Genomic DNA, 23,206 nt, shown 5'->3' on the forward strand with positions numbered 1-23,206 from the left:
TGTTAAAGTTGGGCTAGAAGAAAACGGTAGTTCTCCTCCAACTATTCATTTTGAATGTGAGCACAGTGAACCTACACTTGTTTCTTCCTTTAGTTGTTATAATATTATATGTCTATTTTAACCAAGCTCTCTTCATTTCTTTGTCAAAGACTATCAAGAGTTCAACTTTGGAGGACATTCAAGTGAAATTGACAACACTGAACTTGACATTGATGCAGGGCAAGGTAAAACTTTTGATTAAAATTAAGTTAATTGGTACTATTAGTCTAATACATCTTCTAAACAATTACACATTATTGTTTGCAGCTGGTCTTCTAAAATCAATGACTGTAAGAGCATTTGATGTGGATCAAATAGATGCTGAACAAGAATACTATAACGCCTCTTCATCTGACGAGGAATATGTGCCTGAAGAAGGTGATGAGGATTGGACTGAATCAGAAGATAATAATGAAAAAGATGATCAGTCAGATGACGATAATGAAGCGAACAAAGTCAACGATGATAATGAACACAACAAGTTCTTACAAAGTACTTATGAGATACCTACAGATGATGGGGTTAAATCAACTAGAGAAGCAACTGGTTTGTATATTGGGCAGATATGGAGAGATAAATATGAGTGTAAAGACTTTTTGAGACTTACTGCTGTCAAGAGAAAGTTTGCATATTGGTGTAAAAAAAATGATAGTCTTCAGATTGATGCAAGGTGTTTAGATGACTCATGCTCTTGGAGGTGTTATGTGAGATGCATGGTAGATCATCTCACCATGAAGTTAAGAAAACTTAATGACCACCACACTTGTGAGGCTAATAGAGATGACATAAATTGTATGGTCAATGCTGGTTGGATTGCAAGGCAAGTTGAGGTGGACATGAAGGAACACCATAAGAGTTACAAGGCATCTGATATTGTCAAAATTATGTGGAGGAGATTTCAAGTGAGAATCAAATATTGGCAAGCCTGGAGCGCTAGGATGTTAGCATTGGAGAAGGTGCATGGTAACTACGAAGAATCATATGGGAAAATTGTTGAATTGTGCAGATAAATTCCTATTTTATTTATTTATTTCATGGACGTACATGTCATTGTTTATTTAATTTTACATATGTCTTATTTTAGGATTGGCCCAATTTATTGGATTGATTTTTTTTTAATTGTGCAGGCAAATTCTATACTCCAATCCAGGGAGTGTGGTTTCTCAAGGCAGGCATGAAAATTACATGAGTTTTATGCATTGTTATGTTGCATTTAAAGGATGTTTGGATGGATTTGTAAGAGGTTGTAGGCCACTAATAGGGCATGATGTTTGTTTTTTGAAAGGGAAGCATGGTGGAGTCTGTTTGTCTATAATAGCTTTGGATGGGAATAATAGTTTATTTCCTCTGGCTATTTACATTTGCAATTCAGAAAATACCGAGTCATGGATGAATTTTTTAGACATAATGGCCCCTCACCTTGAGAAGCACCCGGATCCTTTGTGTATAATATCCGATCGACAAAAGGGGTTAAGGGAGGTTGTTGCAACAATATTCCCAAACTGTAACCAACGGTTTTGCTTTAGACATATGGTAAAGAACATGAAGACTAGGTTCAGGGGGGTTGATGTCGAGGCATGGGATGCAGCGTAGACATTTACCAGTTCTAACTTTACAAGACTAATGCAAGTGTTGCGCGCTAGGGAGGCTAGAGCTCATGATTATCTCTTGAATGAGGATCCAAGAGTGTGGGCAAGGTCTTGGTTTGATACAGTGACAAAATCTGACCACCTTTCAAATAATTTCTCTGAGGCTTGGAACAATTTTATTCTTGAAGCTAGAGATAAACCAATAGTGAAAATGGTTTGTAGAATTATGATTATGCAAATAACGATATTGTATGACAGAAAGCAGAAGGGTATGGAATTGGGAGATGATGAGTTAGTCCTTAGAGTCTCACAATTGATTAAAAAAGGGGAAGATCAATTGTCGAACTATACTTATGCAGGTTCAGATAATAACACGTATTTAGTCACACATCAATATGGGCATCATGAGACTATTGATTTGGTGAACAAGTCTTGCACTCGCAATGAGTGGCAAGTGACTGGGATTCCATGTATACATGCTATTTGCATTATCAAACCGAAAAGGCTTTTATATGCAAAGTAAGTATAACACTTTACCTTGCGTTTTATGTTGTAGTTATATTTTTTTTCTAACTTAATTTTATCTTATGGTAATAGGTTTTGCAACCATTATTTCACTGGTTGGGCTTACAAAAATGCTTATAGTGGGAGTATCAGACCAATGTTGCATGAAGATGACTGGTTAGAGGTGAGAACATATTGAGATAAATATGTTTAGATGTTTATATATATATATTAAGATGTTACCTATGTATATATTGAGATGTTTGTTGTGTATGTGGAGATGTTCATATGTTATTTATGTTTCAGGTCCATCCAAATGAGTTTGTATTCCCACCAATAAGACAAAGGCAACCTGGAAGACCAAGAGTAAATAGAAGGAGGGGTGAGGATCAAACTGTGAACACAACAAGATGCTCTAGATGTGGCATATTTGGTCACAATGTAAGGAGCTGTCAAAATGAAGAAGCTGGAACTATTAGAGAAAGAGGGAGGGGTGGAAGAAGCGGCAGACCTAGAACCAGACTAATTAGTAACACTCTTCATAGGCCAATAAACCCTGAAACTGAAGACTTGAGTTCTGTTATGGGCAGAGACAATACAAGCGAAAGAGCACCAAGTGGAAGAGCTAAGAGAGGGGTGAATTCGAAGAGGCAGTCGATTAGGTAGGCTAGGGGAGGTAGAGGAGGTATACCGCAACATGCAACTGAGATGTCATTTAGTGAGTCTCAACCACCTCTACCACTTAGTCAATCACAGCCAACACCTCCACCCAGTTCTAGTAGGGGGAGAAGAGGGGGCAGAGCAAGTAGAGCATGTAGAGCTAGAGGCAGAAGAGGACCAATGTCTTCTTAGGAAGTCTGTTTTGCAGAAAGGTCGTGTTGCTTCTCAACATCTTCGTCATACTCGTATTGCTGAATGTCTTGTTGGTGATGAAACTTGTACTATTGTTTTCACTGCTCGTAATGGGTATACATACAATTTTTTTTTTTCTTTTGAGCTATTTTATGTTGGAATATATGTAATGGGGAGTTGTGGGGTTTGTTTGTACGTAACTAGGTCTGGGTTAGTTTACAAGCATGGTATTGTCTTCATTTGAAGTGTGGGGTCTATTTTGTATGTTTTTGTGGTTGTAAATGTGTTGTGATGTAGTGGGCTTGTGAGATTTGTTGTTTGTGGGGTATGTTTGAAACTAGATTGGGAAGGTTCACATGTTTATTGCAGTCTTTATTTGTTGTTAGTCTATGACATTTTTTTGGACTTCTTTACTTTGTTTTTAGGGGTATTTTTTGTTAATCTTGCGCTTTTATCATTTTATGACATTGGGGTTTTGTGATTTTAGAGGTATTATTTTAACTATTGAGCTATTTGGTTTGGGTTTCGGGTTTTGTTGTGTGAGGTCTGTTGCTTTCAGGGTGGTATTGGTACAGGGGTAGTTAGGGTATTAAGTAAAATATTGACGTTAGTGTGATGGGGATAAAATAGGATGGGGGTTTATGTCTAAGGAATCATAAAATGGGGGGTTTAGTCTAAACATGTATATAAAATGGGGGGTTTAGTCTAATTAACCCTGTTTTTTAAGTGGAAATTTTATTGATAATGATAACGAGTATTACAAATAATTAAGAAAAGCGTGCAACAAGTTGCACCACAAGTCCTTTTTTTTTTTTTTGTTTTTTGTTTTTTTTGGGTTGACTTGTTTAAGAATTGAGAGTGCAAGAAAGGAACGAGAGCTTACGGGTTTGTTATAGGTGATTAGAATTAGACAAACTGACCGGTTTGGCTTTGAGCATTTAGCTATTTGTTTTAGTCTCATTAACCTATTAAAAATTCAAAAACACATTTGTCCATCTTTAATGGTTTTGGACTCAAAATAAATTATAAATAATAATTTTGTAATTTTGTAAGAACAAAAAGAGAAGAAAAAAAAAATGTTGGATTATTAGAATGCTTTTTATTAGTTTTTTTTTTCATACTATTTTTTTTTTGTTGGTTATATTCTCATTACAATTGTTGTCAAAATTTTGGGGGTGTGGAAGTTTGCTAAAATAATTTAGGGGTGCGAGTTCTTATAGTTGAAGATTTTTGTAGGCAAATTAGTTATGTGGTAGTAGAGATTTTTTAATCTCAAGGGTGCGATTGCCCCACACACACCCCTATATCTATCTATGTATGTGTCCCACACTGTCCAGGTCAAGCCATTACACTGGATGACCTATGGAGGGAGTGGCTTCGGAAAGAAAGTCGGTAAAACTTTTGGGTGATAATACCAGAAGTCTGGGGGTCGAACCCCATCAGTATCAAAGAGTTACTAATCTCATTTAAAATAGGCTTACCAAAAAAAAAAAAAAAAAAAAAAAAAAAAAGGTAATGCCAAATAGGTGGATGTGTCAAACCATAGTACAAAATTTGTTCGATATGGGTATTTATCGATATTCCAAAAGCAATCGTGGATATATCCCCTCTTTGGGATAAAATATTGTTAAAAAGCAAAGAAGTTTGATATATTCAAAATTTCAAAAAATATCAAGGATATGGTTGTGGATATTTGTTGATATATTGGGATTTCAAACCATTTATATTTATTTCACCGATATATGGTAAATATTAAATAAAATTATTATATACACAAAATATATAAATATATAAAAAAATATAAAAAATTTTCACAAATATATATCGAATTTTCGAAATAAAACTTTATATTCGCCGATATATATCGAACATATCCGTAATATTTATATATATATCGGAATATGGATTTTATTGACCATTCGGAATAAATTGGGATATTTTCCAATATATCAAACGCCATTTTAATTTGTTTAGATGAAGATACCAAAAATGGATATATCCAATATAGGCGGTATTGTGACAAAAGTGAAAAAAGCTAAAAGTTTGCACTTCAAGCCTTTGAGAGAAGCGCTCTGCACTTGGGATTTCAAACACTAGATAAATAAATTTATAAAATCGTTTCCTGAGAGGTCAGAGAAAGACGCTGCGATGCTTAAGTAAGGAGATAGGAGCTTGTGAAGGCGTGCTCTCTGGGAAGTTCCATCTTCTTTTCCACGTGACAATTTTTTTTGTTTTAGATAAAAGGAAAACACTTCCAAAATTTTTAGGAAGGGCTTCCTACACAGTTCATCCACAGACAATTGAATCAGAGACCTTGTGGTAGCTGGGTTCAAACTAAAAAAGAGGAGCTCGCCTTCCCCAAGAATGACTGAGCACGAAAAAGCTTTTTGATAGTATATCTCATTATCTCAATCTTGATCCAAAAATTAAATTGTAATATTTTTTGCACTATTTTTCCGAACGTTTAGAACAGTGTTGTGAGCCTGCGCGATACACACATTGTACAAATTATCGTTATATGACGAAAAATTGGCTGAAGAAATTCGGCATACATTGATATCAACACTTCTAATGGCAGAAAAAATTGCAATACTGATTGTTTTGACCGTAGGAACTGCTGAGTTCCCATATCAGATACCACGATCAGTTGCTTTATACTACGTGTGTGTATGTTTAAGTGTTGATTTCACTATTACCCGCCTGACTACCTGAGTACAGGTTGATCTAGCTGACTAGCTGCGTCCCTTTAAACACAAAAGGCTTTCTCTTCAAGTGTTGTGTGGCGCTTTAATTGAACCTCTTATCGGTTTTGGAAATGTCTGAGACTTGAGTTCCGCTTGAAGTGTGCCTCCTGGTACAGTGGTACCTCGGAGTTGAGGCCCGCTGCAAAATTTTGTTTGCTTGAGTTGGGTTTGGGTTTCCTAGAACCATGGTTAGGCGGACTTCAGATACTTATCCAGCCCAACCTTCTTTTTGGCATAGAAACCGCACATTCAACAAAGACTTTGGTATTCAGATGCACTTGAAGTTGCAATATAAAATTGGTATCAAACAATCAATCGTTACGAACATAGTCTAGTGGAGACAAGGGTCAAGAGGGGACCTCTGTTTTTGCTATAAATCAATCCATTCCCAAAGACAAAATTCATTCATTTGGGCACTTTGGCCCATTGATTGATGCTGAAAGAACTGCTTCAGAAGATAAAGTAGATGAAGAAGCCTGTGGCAACACGCGTTCTGTACCACGTACGCAACCTAGAGTTAGTGTCCAATTTTACTCAAATTGAACTTTATACTGAAAGACTTGTTCATGATTGTGAGAGTGATTCGAACTTCTCACCGCAGAAGTATTGAAGTGCTTGTGGCTAACACGCGTTCCCTACAACGTGTCGTCATGAGAGTGAACTTAATTATTTTTGTGAGCACAAAGATATCTTGGCAATGGAATAATTCCAGTGTGATGAAAGCCACACTTCTGATGAGATTGTGAAATTCTTGTCGTTATAATTTTTCTTCTGCGTTCATAATTGAAACCACGGCGTTGTTGGCATTGTTTTATTACTTTTATATGCTTTCACGATTTGACTCTTCCCACATAGTCATTCTTACTCGTCATTCTTATCTGCAAAGCACAAGGAGTGCGCAATATCAATATGACAATGAATTATGGAGCGCAACGCCCAATTGTGTTTGTATTACTATGATCAGAGTTCAATAGCATTTTAACATCAGGAAACACAACGTTGCAGACTTGCAGTTCTATATATAAGAAGAATTAATTTGTGAGCAAAAGTGTCATTATAACATCTCTAGATGGTGGTAGTATCATATGTATGTTTGAGGCCAAAATTTGAAATAAGTATCTGTAAAATTGACCAAAATTGACCAACTCTAGATTGAGGCAAATTAACAGTTGTAAATTTGGAATAGGGCCTACCTTGCGCGATATTACCACCGTTGCCTCGGGTTTAAAAAAAAAAAAAAAAAAACGCGACATTGTTACTATGCGACATTGTTACTATGACGCCGCATCCACATCAAAACCACAAATTTGCATCTATGGATACGGCTAGACAAGTGATACCTCTACATTTGCTTCCATAGAGATGGTTTTTCGTGAAATTCCAAATTGTATATGTAAATGTGCAAGTGATACTTCCACCTAGAGATGCTCTTAGTCCTCGACGCAACGCCCAATTGTGTTTGTATTACTATGACCAGAGTTCAATAACATTTTAACATCAGGAAACACAACGTTGAAGACTTGCAATTCTATATATAAGAAGAGTTAATTTGTGAGCAAAAGTGTCATTAGAGCTCTCTAGATGGTGGTGGTATCATCTGTATGTTTGAGGCCGAAATTTGAGGTAAGTATCTGTAAAAATTGACCAACTTTAGATTGAGGCAAATTAACAGTTGTAAATTTGGAATAGGGTCTACCTTGCGCGACATTACCACTGTTGCCGGGTTTAAAAAAAAAAAAAAAAAAACGCGACATTGTTACTATGATGCCGCATCCGCATCCAAAACCACAAATTTGCATCTATAGATACGGCTAGACAAGTGATACTTCTACATTTGTTTCCATCTAGAGATGTTTTTTTGTGAAATTCCAAATTGTATATGTAAATGTGCAAGTGATACTTCCACCTAGAAATGCTCTTAGTCCTCGACGCAAATTTTGGCAGCCTTCAACCATCTTCAATTATTGTCCATGGATCTACTTAAATTTTGATTTTCTTGAAAAAATTCACCCAATAAAACATGTTTCCAAATGTTTTTTTTTTTTTGACAATGATAACCACCATTTTTATTTTTATGCTAATTAATTGCAATGACCAAAATATTGATATCGGTGAATATATCGGTGTACTCAAAAACCGATATATATTAGATATATCTATTTTTTTGTGACCAGTCCAAACTATTTAAAATATCGAAATATCAGAAATATCAGATATATCATAAATATATTAGAAATATCGGATTTATATTAAAAAATAGTCAAAAAGTCAAATGATATATATCGTATATATCAATTATATCGGCGATATAAAATTTTATATCGGAAATTCTGATATATATCGGAAAAAAATGTTCAATATTCAATAGATATATATAAAAAATATCGATATCAGTGAAAAAAAAATGATATATATCGACGATATTTTGGTCGTTGATTAATTGTATCTGTTCTATGAATTCTTAACTAGAACCGTGCATAATATTTTTTCTCTTCGAAATGTTGAAATTTATAATATTGGGTTACCGAAAAATGTCGACAAGTGCCAAAATCTGCTAACAAACGATACGTATACGTGGAATAATAAAAGTTTGACCACGAAGTTTGAAAAAAAAAAAAATAAGAAGAAGCTCGTCCTTACGTTTCCGATTGTGAAAAGGAACAGAAATACAAAACCCTAAATTGGCAAAAAAGGTTTCCGCGAATTTTTATTCTTTATAAACAAATCTCTATCGGATGTGACCTATTTTTCCACAGTTGTTCAATTTCACTAGTGTGTATAGAGACAAACCTTTACCATCACAAAAGCACTATATATTTCATTAACAAACCCTAATTTATCATTCAACAATGGCTACTACTGATGTTTCACCAGCACCCAAGTTTCAAAAACCAGACTTTATAACAATGACACAAACCCCATCTCGAGAAACCACGGTTTCAGCACATGATGGGTTGGAATTTTGGCAATTTATGATTGCAGGCTCAATTGCAGGGTGTGTGGAACACATGGCAATGTTTCCAGTTGATACTTTGAAGACAAGAATGCAAGCAATTACATCTTGTCCAATTCAAAGTGTTGATTTAAGACAAGTATTTAAATCTGTATTAAAAGTAGAAGGGGCAGTAGGGCTATATAGAGGTATTGGTGCAATGGGTCTAGGCGCTGGACCAGCACATGCTGTTTATTTTTCAGTGTATGAAATTTGTAAGGAATATTTCTCTAGAGGGAATCCTAATAATTCAGTTGCACATGCCGGTTCGGGTGTTCTCGCAACGGTGGCTAGTGATGCTGTGTTTACACCTATGGATGTTGTGAAACAAAGGTTGCAATTGAGGAGTAGTCCTTATAAAGGTGTTATGGATTGTATGAAGACGGTTTTGAGAGAAGAAGGGATTGGGTCTTTTTACGCGAGTTATAAGACTACGGTTTTGATGAATGCTCCGTTTACTGCTGTTCATTTTGCTACTTATGAAGCTGTTAAGAGAGGGTTGATGGAGATATCGCCGGAAAGTGTGAGTGATGAACGGTTAGTTGTTCATGCTACTGCTGGAGCTGCTGCTGGAGCTCTGGCAGCTGCTGTTACAACGCCGCTTGATGTTGTGAAGACCCAGTTGCAGTGTCAGGTATTGCTATTATCTTTGCATATTAGAAATTGTAGCACTGGTTAGTTTTCTTGTATCACTTGAATGAGTATTTTCGAAAAGATTATGAGTTAAGTTGTGACTAGAGTATATTGCCTAAAAGTTATGTGTGGATGAAGGAGCAAGCATAAGTTTGCCAGTTGCTAGGGACCTCTAGTATTATAACATTAAAGTATTGATATGGTTATTTTCACTTCTTAGATTAGTCTATTTAGATTAGCGGGAAAAAAAAAAGACTAGTCTATTTGGTTGAATAAGGCTGATGGTGTATGACGTGTGTTTAATATATAAGATGTATGAGTGGAAAAGGTAAAGACAGAATTGTACTACGATGAAGCAATTGATGACACAACGGTATGAGTGCTATGGTTGATAGGTTGGAGTTCTAATGGATGAACTTTGTTGGATGATGGCCTGATCTAATTTTTCTAAAAGGAGATAAGGGAAAATAATCTTGTTTAAATACTTGATATGCTCACAGTAAGTCATAAGGTATTGGTAGAGAATAAGATCGTCTCTTAACATAACTCACTTCATGCTAAACTGAACATTTAGACATCGACAATACTAGGTTGCCATATTGATGATTTCCTCATATCTAGTACTTTTGTTGGGCCACAATTTTCCTCATGTCGTGGACCAAGAATGTATCGATGTTTTCAGTATCAGAATACACCGTATTCTCAATTTCTTCTTCTTGGTTCCCTCTATTTTCATTTCTTATCTGCTAAGGAATCGAATTGTTTACTGATCATGTAGCATTTGGATGTAGCTTGATGGAGCTTTTTGTACTTTGTCCAAATACTTAACTAATGTTGGAAGCCTTAGAGGTTGTGAACATTTATGTATATTAATATTATTACCAATAGGGTAATAGGTATTACAGTTTGTTGATTCCTAGCTTAGGAGCATATCCAATGCTTCCATGAATGCTCCCCCCATCTCCACCCTATATAAAAAAAAAGGATTGCCAAGAAATGCTCTCCAATGGATGCATGTGCTTTCTTCTAGATACTGGTGGAAGGTTTGGCCAACACGAAGGTATTATCTATTGTTATGATGTTCAAGGGTTCTTGAGGGTATTGATCCGGACACTCTTTCTTTTGGCTAATTGTCTGGAAGTAGCCTTGCTTGCCGTTTTATGTTGAGAAATTACCTATGTTCTGCTCGGTAGACACTTGCATGTGTCTTGCTGTTCTATATGGGTAGACTCTAAGTAAAACAACAGACCAATCAAACAAAACCTCTCTGGCATTAAGAATATTTTTTATGAAACTCTCTCTCTCTCTCTACATGATCAAAGATCCTTCTATTTCCTTCCATAAGTCCCAAACAATGGCTTAAGGGATGTGCTTAGCTAACATTGGCTTGAGAAAGCAAAGTGTGAATCTTGATGTTCTTCACAAAAGCTTCTTTTTCTTATCTGGTGTATCCCACGGCTTGTGAAATGAGTTGAAGAAGACTTCCTAAACACTAATGTGTACAAATGGGATGTTAAAGTAGACACCACTGTGAAATGGTTGTATGTTGTGTCACCCCCATGACTCTCTTTTCACACTGGAATCTTTGTCCAGTACTACTTACTGGTATTTGCAACTATCTTTGGTTGTCAGTTCCTTTCGCCCTCGTTGTCTTTGCTGAAACAGAGGGCAGTTCAAATTTTGTCAGCAGTCCATCAGGTGATAGAAATTAGCTTCAAGTATGATAAACTGTTCATGATTGGATCCACCAGCTTGTCTCTTACTTCCTACTGGGTAAGGGTGGGCACATACTTCTTATTCGTAAGTGCCTACAGCTCTGCCCTGTGGCTATTTTATGAGCTGTGGCACTCTGAGAATCAAACACAACCGACACTACTATCATGCTTTACTACCCTGAAGACCTGTAAATTGGCATCTCTTAAGTTTGTACACTACTCTTGGCATGTCATAATCTATGAAGGCTAGTATGTCGTGGTCAAATCGTGATCCTTTTATCGAATATATTGGATATATACTTTTGATAGGAAACTGTTTATTATGTTTTTCTAACTGTACTGTCGTCTGGACAACTCAGAATAAAAGATTGTATTCCTGGTAAATAAATTTTAGTAATTATCTGATTTAAATGTTTTTTTTTTCTTTCAACTGTTGCAGGGTGTCTGTGGATGTGACAGATTTACCAACAGTTCAATTACTGATGTTATTAAAACTATAGTGAAAAAGGATGGGTATACAGGGCTCTTAAGAGGATGGAAACCCAGGATGCTATTCCACGCCCCTGCAGCTGCAATCTGCTGGTCAACCTATGAAGCAGGTAAAGGTTTCTTCCAAGAAGTCAATGACAGCAGAAGCGGCAGGAGCAGTAAAGGTTCATGAAAATTTTGGAAATGAAAAAGGAACACAACTTTCCCCATGTTGTATTTGCGGATGCCTTGAGCTGATCCAAGACAAAGATTTGATAGTGTTACATGACATGACACCGCCGATAATCTAGAGTTTGAGCAACTCCAAGACCTCATCATTGTATAAAAGGATGTTGTGTAAGCGGTGGATTAAATGTTGTTTAAGTTATACGATTTGTATTTTTAAGGTTTAATAATGTTGAATCGAAAATCAAGTAAATTACTTACTCGTATGATTATTATACTTCTCCGGAAGAAATATTTGGATCATATTACAATTTTGGATTTTTGCCATTTATGTTGATTAAGTGAATTATTGTCCTATTAAATTTGTAGTAAAGACTTGAATGTAATGATTAATTCCCAGCGTCTGATGCCTGAATTTGCTTTGAATAATAAGTAAATCTGCTGCATGCTGCTCACTTATATATAATCTTCTTCCTTTTTGCACTCAGTGAAGTTTCTACTGAAGCATCCAATCACTTTTTTGCACTCGTGCATGAATTTTCGTAGTTGCTTAACAGAAGTAATATACCTAAGAGAACGGTGAAGTTTTGGGAGAAAGTGAGAAACAATGATCAGCTCGTCATATAAAATGTTTTTATTTGAGTTCTGTTACTGCCGGACTCCATATTGTGTTGGGCAGATCCAAGTTGGGCCTCGGAATCTGCCAATTGTGTTGGGCGCAATTTCGAACCAACCAAAACCAAGAAACCGGCAATAGACAGTTACCACTTTTCACCCTTTGTCAAATTCACAAAAAATCGCAAACAAACCTACCAAAACCAAAAACAAAAAATTGGCTCGTCGAATTCACAAAAAAAATCCTACCAAAAACCAAAAATAGCGTTGGTGTTCTCCCTCTCAACTTCAAACAAGCTTCTTCTCGCACTTTCAAACAAACTTTCAAACAAAGTTTATTTTCATTTTATTTGTTTATCATTTTCGAATCCTTCATTTTCAATTTGCACAACCAATATCTTCATAAGAAATAACATTTCCATATATCCCAACCTTCTTTAAGTCCTAGTAGTGTTCCATACCATTATTTGGGCACGAAAAAAGGAACTGAAAGAGAAAGTGAGGTCTTGGAATTGGTTCGAAACATTGATTTTTTAGTGCTTGCTAGGTATATGCAGGTATTTTGATGTTTTGTCTCCTGTTTTGCTTAGTATGCAAGTTTAAAATCTCAATCACCCGATATTCATTTTTGAAGACTTAATATCGCGTGTTTTCTGTTGCAAGTATTTTTTAGATTCTAAATGTTGCGGAAAATATGGTGTGGATTATTTTGGACTAGTTTAGTAGGTTTCTAAGGAGAAGAAAAAGAACATTGTTGTGAAAGACGGTTCTTCTTGAAGATGAATGAGCAATTTCATCTCATTGTTTGATTAACCTGACATTCTCTCATTATGTGAATTAAAGAAAGTACTTTGTGGAGGATAATATGTCAATAAGGCTCATTGAGTAACTATTTTTATTGACTATAAGAATTACATTACTGGTTTAGCCTTTTAGATTTGTTTGTTCACATTGTCTGTAACAAGAAGTACTGAGGACAAGTTTCTTAGAGTCCTGAATGTTTATGTCTGTACACATAACTCAATAGCAAGCCACAGCGAAATCACCATGCTTTACCCGGTGTGATATTATTCTTTAGCTTATTGTAGGACCAATTTAATTGAGAAGATCAACCTCTGGATGGACCGTATACCTTGGTATTATGATGAAATATTTGGAGTTGGGAATATATTTCCACATCTGACTTAAGCGGATATATAGCAAAATCTACTTGAGGGTCTATATGTTAGGAGGTAATAGTAGTTACTTCCTTGAGACTCAGGCACACAAGGTTGGGATATATGCAAACTACCTTAGCCCACGCCCCCACCCCCACCCCCACCCCTGGAAGGCAAGGCTAGCTTACTCGTTGACCCTTTTTCTATTTACCTTGACTGACAAAACAGAAAATATCTCAGGATAGCAACTAGAATAAGTTCCTACGGCCACGGCCATACAGGCTACATTGAGTGGGCTTGATATGATTAGGATCTAGCTATTTGTTTTTGAGTTTTCCTTATCAATATTAAGTGAGGAGGCATGAGATGTGAATTTATCATGAGTACTGTTTTGATTATCCAAGTTACATTTGTTTCAAGTAATTATTTATTTTGCTTCATTTTGGTCAAGTAATTATCATATCAAAATACTTTTATTTATTTATTTATTTTTCCAATTTACTTATTATTAATTTATTTGGGTATTTTGTAACAATGCCTCGAACAAAAAATGTGAATGTGAAGAATGTAGCAAAAAATGTTTTCACGAGTGCTAAGAAGTTGTTAGGTGGGGGGGAGTAATACTTCAGGTTGCGATGAGGAGCCTGAGAAAAAGAGAGAAAGGGTAACAACCACCTTGGCATCAGTCCGTATAGGAGATCGGAAAGCGAATGATCCCAGTAATGTAGTAAGTGGTGTAGAGTTAGGAAATCAAAAGAGAAGAAAGCGGATAGTTCGAGTGATGTAGATGTATATTTAGATTTAGATGAAGATGTAAATATAGATGACGTAAATATGGATCGTGGGAAAAGTGTAGCTGTAAGTCATGGTGATGGTAAAGAAGATGATAGTGAAGAAGATGACGAAGAGGGTGTTGATGATGCAGAAGAGGAGAATGATGAGGAGGAGGAGGATGAGGAGGAGGACGCGGAGGAGGACGAGGAGGAGGAGGATGAGAAAGTCCCTGTACCTGTACCTCCAGTGAATATTGTGAGAAAGTCCAACAATGACTTGGAGTTCCAGATAGGTGTTTATGGAGGTGGCCATCGTGTGCCACATCTGTTGTATGACTACGCGGTGCATGTGGCTCGCGATGTTTGGGAGGGGCAGGTAATATTATCATATAGTGTCTATTAGTATTTAAATTTTGTATTACGAAATCTTGTGCATACATTAATACTGAGTTTTTGTTATTTTAGGCGGAGCGAGGGGTGTTAAAGTGCCATGGGCACCTAAACAAGTTGGTACAATGGGATATCGTCGGAGAGTGTTCAGACTGTTCTAATTTTCACGTGGAGCTTCAAAGGACCGGTTTATGTGCTCTGGTTTTAGGTGTATACAGGCATCAGGATCTTGTGTTGGTCTCTGCATTTGCGGAGAGGTGGCATCCAGAGACCAACACGTTTCATATGCCATGGGGCGAGATGACAATCACGTTGGACGATGTTTCCCAACTCTTAGGAGTTCGATTAGAGGCAAAGCAGTGACCGGGGACACTAATTTGACCCTGGAACAGACAAAAAGACTCCTCCACAAAGGTCTTGGCATACCCATGGATAAGATAGATGCGGAGATAAAATCTAATAAGTTCACTTCCAAAGTTATGATGGATTTCTTCATGAAGCAGTTTGCTGGGAAGGTAACGGATGAAGATTTACGTGATGAAAATGGGGTTATTGTGAAGAAGGCGACAACCCAAAAAGAGTTGCAGTTTGCTGTGAGAGCTTATCTGTTATTTTTCTTTGGATGTATCACCTTCACCGACACGTTTGGAACTGTAGTTCCCGTTTGTTATTTGAGACTGCTTTTGAAATTTGTCGAGATCAGAGACTACGCGTGGGGTGCAGCCTTACTGGCTTACTTGTACAAGGGTCTTGGGACTGCCACAAGTGGTGAAAGGTATTTCAGGCTATTTCACTCTCCTACAGGTATTAGTTTTTTTGTTTTTCTTTTCAATGTCAATTTTATCTATCTATTACAATATTAACTGGGTGTCTATATTAATCTAGGCATGGATTTATGAGTACTTCCCGGTGTTCGGGCCATTCCCAAATAATGACTATCAGTTGAGCATGTCGCGTACTCATAGGTACTCAGTTACTCAGTCTTTTTATGTTAGCATAACAGCTGCATTGAAGCATACCCGAGCGGTGATTGATAATATGACTTGTACCGATGTAAGCATTTTTGTATGTAAATAGTTTTATCTATTAATTGATATTATTAGTATGTGGTTAATGATTAATTTCCTCGATCATATGCTATTTGACAGGTTGAATGGTATCCTTATGCTGAAGTCCGAGCTACACGGCCGGTGGATGAAATAGCATTTTTCGAGAGATTTATATGCTTTATTGATAATGTCGAGCAGTACAATGTTTCGAGGGTTGTGCGTCAGTTAGGTCATATGCAGTTTGTATCCTCAGATCCCCCAAGACCAAAAACCTCGACGCGAACTACTTCCGGACGCGAGTACGATGTGAAATTTAATATTGCGTCTTCCTACTGGAGTAAATGGCAGAATCACTTGATACAACTTGAACATCGAGGACCCATTCCGTCTTATCTATGGGAGTGTGTTAGTAGATACATGAGTTGGTACGAAAACAATAGTCATATTCGAATGATAAACCGTGATCATCATAATCACTACTCCCTACAGAGTCTTTCATATCATAATCTGGTGAGTTAATACCTTACAACGTTTTTTTTTTTTTTTTTTTTATTTTATAAATGTATATACTAATGTAGTTTTTCATTTTAATTTTGACAGCACCCCATGGTCGATGAAATTTCTCGCTTGCTCAATCAAGGCCTGCAATTGGGTGGGACTGCGATTCCAGACAATGCACGGAACGAGTTCATGGAGGCATACAATTTGACCAGGTGCAAGTTCATTGGAGGACGATATCGTGAAAGAGCATAGGTGAAAAAGCAGCTTGAGCATTGATCTCAACTCTGGAGTTCTATTAGTAAAGGTGTTTAGATTGCTTTTGTTGTAAAGAGTGATGTTGTGATATCTGTACCCAAATACTTGATTTTGTCGTATGTTATTTCAAAATATTATTTGATGTTATGTGAATTTGGTTTTGATGTTATGCGATTCCATTTTATGTGTTTGCGATTCCATTTTATTTCAAAATACTTGAATTTGATGTTATGCGATTCCATTTTATGTGTTTGGTTTTGAATTTGGAAGTGTTAGAATTGTTGGAATATGGAATTTGGAAGTATTAGAATTGTTGGAAGTTAAATATGGAAGTTAAGAAAAAAAGAAATCAAGGTTCGACAAATTTCAGTCCCAAACGATATGGCCACACCGGTCGAGAGGCAAAAAAACAGAACTTTGGATTGACAAGAACTCAAATTGTGGAACGGTCAGTCGAGTAGCAAATGCATGTCCTTCAAGGGTCTTCCCAATGGATGGTTGTGAACACCATTAAGAACGACAATTTTCCAACTATCGACAGTGTCGCGTTGGAAAATATATCTTAACTTAAATGGACATCCACGTTTCTTGGTTCCCGTATTTATCTTATTAGCCTTCTCTGCTTTTTTGTGTGAACGATACACACCCGAACTCTCGCAAGCTATATCCAGCATTGGTACTCGGTTCCCGTTAGCATTCTGCGACTTCCCAATTACCACAACCACATTACATTGTTTTTCCCGAGCAATTGCCCAACCAATTACGTCATTACGTATATGAAATACCTAAAGATATGAAAGAAAACAACAATCAATAAACTAATATAATTTCATTTAGAAAATAAAAACAAGTGAAAACAATGCCTACTATGTACCTCTTCGTAGTAAGTAAATATTTATGTTGTATCCATTGAAAGCGGTTGAACATCATCCACGTCATTCGAGTTTTCAGAGTTCTCGAAACACACCGAAGGATCCTAAATGAAGAACAGTTGTTAATTGATGTTTGGCTTAAGTACCAAATGCCACAAACACACCGTTTACCACTGTTTGTGTTTTTCTATGTTCAAATCATAAAACGACATGGCCACACCATTAGAGATTCCAAAAAACAGAACTTCATATTTTTTCAAAGTTCAAATCCCAAACGACATGGACACACCGTTTGGACTGCCAAGTCGTTTGGGACTTAGTCCAAATGGTGTTGCCACACCGGTCAAGAGGCCAAAAAACAGAACTTCATATTTTTTTCAAAGTTTAAATCCTAAACGACATGACCACACCATTTGGACTGAGTCCCAAACGGTGTGGTCAAGTCATTTGGGACTTAGTTCAAACGGTGTGGCCACACCGGTCAAGAGGCCAAAAAACAAAACTTTATGTTTTTCCAAGTTCAAATCCCAAACGATATGGCCACACCGTTTGGCCTAAGTCCCAAACGGTGTGGCCATGTCGTTTGGAACTTAGTCCAAATTGTGTGACCACATCGGTAAGTTTTTTTTTTCTAAGTTCAAATCCCAAACGACATGGCCACATCGTTTTGGACTCAGTCCAAACAGTGTAACCACACCGTTTGGTGTGCAATACGAATGACCTAATCGGGTCATTTAAGCTTTCGAATTTTCTTTTTCCGTCCTATACATCACTGTACACATGAATAATTACTACATGCATAATTACTACATGTATAATTACTACATGCATAATTACCTTTAATTTAGATTTACTTTATTCTTATTAAATATATCATCATCTATTTCTCTATTTTCTTCACTTTGAACTTGTTCTACATTTTCTTCTTGAATTAGGCCACTTAGAACTTGTTTTACATTTTCTTCTTGAATGGGATCATTTGGAACTTGTTCTACATTTTCTTCTTGAATGGGGTCACTTGGAACTTGTTCTACATTTTCTTCTTGAATGGGGTCATAATGCATTACATTTTCTTCTTCATCTTTATGTTCTAAAATAAGGTTGGGCTATTCTATTAGTGTTTAGTGTTAGTATTAGGATATAGTTTTCATTAGGGTTTAAGGGTTTAATGGTTTAAGGTTTTTGATGGTGGTTTAAGGGTTTAATGGTGAAAAGGTTTTTGACTTGGTTTGGGGCCCAACACAAAACAATTTTGGAGCCAACGACACATTTGTAATAAATAGTCAAAAAGAATGGGGTCCGGCAAGTAAAAGGTTGCAACAACCGAAAAAACCCTGTGTTTGGTTTAACACCAACTGTTGGACAAGGAAATCAAAACAACTTGCATTTATTTTATCAAGCACCAGTGGTCTAGTGGTAGAATAGTACCCTGCCACGGTACAGACCCGGGTTCGATTCCCGGCTGGTGCATATTAGGTTTTGTATGCCAAAATAGCTACACAGTCAGAAATGTCGATCTCTGCAAACAATTTCCTTCAAGGTTTTGATCTGTCTCCTTTTTAAGGTTAAAGCATTTTCATTGTAAATTTACTAATTCAATTTAATTTTGTGCAGAAAACCATGACAGTGATTCCGAAGCCAATTCGGACGTGGAAGAGCCTGATTACTACCAGCCAATCTCAAACAACACGGACGATGATAGCGATTCAAATTCATCTGATCAACAACCAATCCAAATCCCAAACGGTTCCGTTCAAGGGATAGCAGCCATTGATCTGAACGAACCCAATGAAACTGAAGAAGAAGAAGAAGAAGAAATGCGAAAAGCCGAAGAAACAGCGATATCCAGAGCGTTTATAGAAGACGAGAGCCGTAGAAATGCGCCTTTGCCACCGGAGAGCGCGACGAGGATCATGGATGCAATGAGAGGGATCTCGTTTGGTGATTTTACTCCTGATTGGGCTCGTCGTGTTCCTGAAGATCGGTGGATTGAAGAATTTAGAAGGCTTAAACAATCCCCTTCTACTGCTGCTACTCGTAATTAATCAGTTCATGTTTTTATCTTCTTGTTAATGAATAGCAGAGTTGTTTTCTGCATTTTCAAGTATGTAACCAAAGAAGCTCATGCCTCTTATTACAAGTTTACATTACAATAAATCTTTGTGTTTAGTACACAGACTTATATTCAATCTTTGTATCTTGAAGAAGAATGTCTGTAAAATATATCTTCCATTGCAGTGGATGTACTCTGGTGATTTCATTGAAACTTGCGGCAAATATAACTTCATTGGTTAACAGCCATTCTTTTAGCTCATGAGATAGATAACAGAGCCTTCATATTGTGATTTGTAATAATTTGTTCTAAACGTAAGCAGCATATTCAACCATATTTATGCTGCATTCTGCTTTTCAATGTATGGTACACAAACATAGTAAACTCTCATTTATAGAAACTTTACAACTGAATCACCATACACAGTTTTTTTTTTCAATTGAAAATTGATGGCCATGAACATTAACTGAAGGAGGAAGTTCTTCCAGAAGAGATGATCCTCAGCTTTTATCCAATATATTCAGAACTTATCCACACTCACTCCATCTCTAAGCACCTCATAAGCTTCTCTACTCCTGGTCTTCTTCATACCAGCTGTGAAATGGATCTTTGATCCTTCTGTGGTGATGGAACTAACTTTCACCCATATCATCACCTTTGTTTTCATCCCCTCAATATCAGCTAGCTTTCCCTTCTCCAGATACCCAGTAACAGTGGTGGATAGACGCAAGACTGATGAATCTTTGTAGCCAACTTCACAGATGGAAGGTATGTACACAACTAGCTTCCCTGTCTCCTCATTAAATTCATAGTTGGTGGCATCTCGAGGGAAGATGCCTACTGCAATGTCATATTCTTTTAATAACTCAGGTAATGGCTTTTGCATTTTTCCTGTAAGAACAAGACTCCAACAATATGTACAAGATGTTATTAGAAAAATATATAAGATTATTAATGAGTATAATCTAATGTATTTAACTGACTGAAACTTATATGATGCCAACGACAGAAGAGAATCCTAGTCTCCCCAATGCCAGATTTTCTTCACAAGAAAGCTTTGTGGCGGCATTAACATTAAAGCGATAAAAAAAAAACACTTTCTAAAGATTCCAAGAGGTTGTTGTTTAATGAATAGACTAGCAGAGAAGTGAGTTAGATGGATTTAAACAACTGAATGAAACTTCAAAAGCAAGCTTTAAGTTTGTGATAGAAATCTCAAAGTAAAAAAAAAAAAAAAACTTTGAAGAGGCCTAACTTCTTAATATAGTTCTAATATGGGCTTAGGTTTAGTGCTTGACTGTATGGTGTCCATCTTTAGATCTCAATCCAGTGAATCTGAACTGCTAGCTCAAATCTTACGTAATCTTACTACATCATGAAAACACTCTAAGACCCTTATATACGCCACTTGCGCAAGGAAAAGTCAGAGTACAAAAAACACAACAAAATAGAAATTGGTTGTTTGGCTTGTTGGAAGTATTGTGGTCCATTATTCTAGAGCTTGCATAGCAAGCAAATTCACTCATGGATATCTCCCAAGTTCAAGGAAAATCACATCGCCATCACCAAAAATGCTCCAGTAAAGGAAAAATAACCTTGCAGCATCTACATCCTCACTCAAAAACCTAGAAAGCATTTTGAAACACTAAGCATTTTGAAACACTGTGTTTCATCGTCACAACAGGGTTATACATTTCATAATGTGGGACTGGTTTCTGCAAATCATCAGTATAATTTCTGAACCATAAAACTGTTATAGCCAACAAAACAGCAGAAAAAGGTAGAACAAAGTACTGTCAAATTCATTACACAGTTGACATGGACAGAAGTGCGAGTGGAATGTCCTTATTTCACCTTAGGTAATGTGTATAAAGTAAACGAAGATCAGAATCGAAAGGTAGAAAGAGGGGGAAAAAAAGGCAAGTGAAAGGTACCTTTGATTTTATTAACCAACCAGTTGGTTCCTCCTTGTATGCTACTTCCCAGTGACTATAATTACATGCGAAATTATGTCAGTGTGTAACAAACAATGCACATAATAAAACAAAGCAATTAACACAAAAGTACCAATCCACAAGGAAGTAACGTGCTATCATTTGGTAGGATGTGAGATTAACAGAAACAAATTGCGGGAGGAAGCTAAAGTAGATGCAACCAAACATAATTGAGATAGTAACCAATTAAATATGATTAAATATTACTTTATCCCAGAAACATGATTGGTTTATTGAGGATCCATCTCCTCGTAAAGCACGTTAGGCAGTAATCATCCTACATTGAAATGTTATACTCATACTAGCCAAGCTTTAATATAAGCTCTAACATCCAATTGGAATGAATCAACATCAGTTTATTATCTTCAATCTTAAATGCACCAATCTCTTTCTAATATATAAATGAATTTGCAAATTAGGACATTCTATTTATATATTGTTTTTAAAAGTAATAAAACTGGAGTTGAGAAGGGGGAGAGAGAGAGAAACATACATTGATGTCCTCACCGACGGAATTGAGTTCTTTGTTGGCCTTATTGCTAAACCAATAACTTCCAACCTTATTCAAGATTTGATCCATCTTTTCTTTTACAAATTTAATTCTCTTCTCTCTCTATTCTTTACAAGATCCGATCCAAGCACAAGACAAGCCTAAAAGTTTGTCCAACTGTCTGAGAGATTGATATTTCACGATATTTATTTTGCAGTGTTTATCTCGGATTGATATTTAATTCTTCTCTGTATTCCACATAGGGGTGCCAATGGGTTGGTTTTGGGTCGGGTCTTAGCGGTTTCAGTTTGGGTTTTACTATTTGTGGTTTTATCGGTTTCGGTTTACGGTTTTTTATTATGAACCCAACCCAAAATTAAAACATGGGTTTTATAGGTTTCAGTTCTCTTCGGTTTTTATTATTTATTAATTATTAAACAATTTCAATCATTTAAATACTAAAACTTACATTGTTTTTTTTTTTTTTTTTTCACACGATAATATTTTATATATAATTTGTGATGTATCAACAATCATATTTACATTAATTTATGAATATATATCAATCATACACGTTAAAACATTTACTATTCATGTGATAATTTAAACTTTTGATATAAAAATTAAAATAATCAAATATCTAACCTTATAATTTTGATTTTTTTTTTTACGTACATACACATATATTTGTTTATTTGTATTAACTTGATCGTGTACAAGTGCAATCACATATATTTGTTACATTGATATATTTTACGTGCGTACACATATATTTGTACACGTGTATTAACTCGCATTTTAAATCGAACATGCGAGTACATGCGAGTACATGCATCTTACAATTATATCTCATCACTAATTTTTAACATGAACACTATATATTGGTTTATAATAAGTGTGTGTACCATAATATATCAAACATGTATATCCTATTTAAATATACACGTGCATAAGTTAATAAATATAAAATGTATTAGTTAATTCATAATATACACGTTAATATTATTATTAACAATATATGATATACACTTGTTTAATATATAATTATAAAATATATATTTAGCAACACACATTCACTATTATGCTATATATATTTAATAGACTTTTACACGTAAAAAATATACTTTATATTATGATGTATGAGTTTGATTATTTTAAATATAATATAATATTAAATTTTATATATCAAAATCATAATAATTGGTTTCGGTTTCGGTTCGGGTACCCACGGATTTTTTATTATTCGGTTCAATGGTTTCGATTCTTTATCGGTTCGGTTTTTAATGGCCTATTTTAAATGGGTCTAACTTTTTAAGACCCAGAACCGGAACATTT

At 35.9% G+C, this 23,206-nt stretch overlaps 4 protein-coding genes and 1 non-coding gene across 5 annotated transcripts; 4 read left to right on the forward strand and 1 right to left on the reverse strand.

Annotated features, from left to right (window-relative positions):
- LOC147489988 (uncharacterized) lies at nt 1-3,357 on the forward strand. The gene is made up of 6 exons (XM_086575079.1): nt 1-56; nt 150-224; nt 307-1,002; nt 1,167-2,147; nt 2,226-2,316; nt 2,439-3,357. The coding sequence occupies exons 3-4, from the start codon at nt 324-326 to the stop codon at nt 1,226-1,228; spliced, it is 741 nt and encodes a 246-aa protein (XP_086431205.1). The 5' UTR covers nt 1-56; nt 150-224; nt 307-323; the 3' UTR covers nt 1,229-2,147; nt 2,226-2,316; nt 2,439-3,357.
- A 4,947-nt stretch (nt 3,358-8,304) lies between these two features.
- LOC147489989 (uncharacterized) lies at nt 8,305-12,049 on the forward strand. The gene is made up of 2 exons (XM_086571139.1): nt 8,305-9,354; nt 11,508-12,049. The coding sequence occupies exons 1-2, from the start codon at nt 8,578-8,580 to the stop codon at nt 11,727-11,729; spliced, it is 999 nt and encodes a 332-aa protein (XP_086427265.1). The 5' UTR covers nt 8,305-8,577; the 3' UTR covers nt 11,730-12,049.
- A 6,663-nt stretch (nt 12,050-18,712) lies between these two features.
- Nucleotides 18,713-19,523, forward strand: LOC147489990 (uncharacterized). The gene is made up of 2 exons (XM_086572431.1): nt 18,713-18,874; nt 18,949-19,523. The coding sequence occupies exons 1-2, from the start codon at nt 18,844-18,846 to the stop codon at nt 19,377-19,379; spliced, it is 462 nt and encodes a 153-aa protein (XP_086428557.1). The 5' UTR covers nt 18,713-18,843; the 3' UTR covers nt 19,380-19,523.
- TRNAG-GCC (transfer RNA glycine (anticodon GCC)) lies at nt 18,734-18,804 on the forward strand. The gene has a single exon. It is a non-coding gene; the product is annotated as a tRNA-Gly (tRNA).
- Nucleotides 19,524-19,653: 130 nt separating the features above from the next.
- On the reverse strand, nt 19,654-22,059 carry LOC147489992 (uncharacterized protein At5g01610-like). Its single transcript, XM_086572430.1, has 3 exons — nt 21,875-22,059; nt 21,322-21,376; nt 19,654-20,278 (listed from the first exon to the last, which is right to left on the reverse strand). Exons 1-3 carry the CDS (start codon nt 21,959-21,961, stop codon nt 19,908-19,910), a joined length of 513 nt encoding a protein of 170 aa, XP_086428556.1. The 5' UTR covers nt 21,962-22,059; the 3' UTR covers nt 19,654-19,907.
- Nucleotides 22,060-23,206: the final 1,147 nt, after the last annotated feature.

This window comes from Coptis chinensis, chromosome 7 (assembly GCF_015680905.1).
Source record: "Coptis chinensis isolate HL-2020 chromosome 7, ASM1568090v1, whole genome shotgun sequence".
In the NCBI taxonomy this organism is placed as follows: Eukaryota; Viridiplantae; Streptophyta; class Magnoliopsida; order Ranunculales; family Ranunculaceae; genus Coptis; species Coptis chinensis.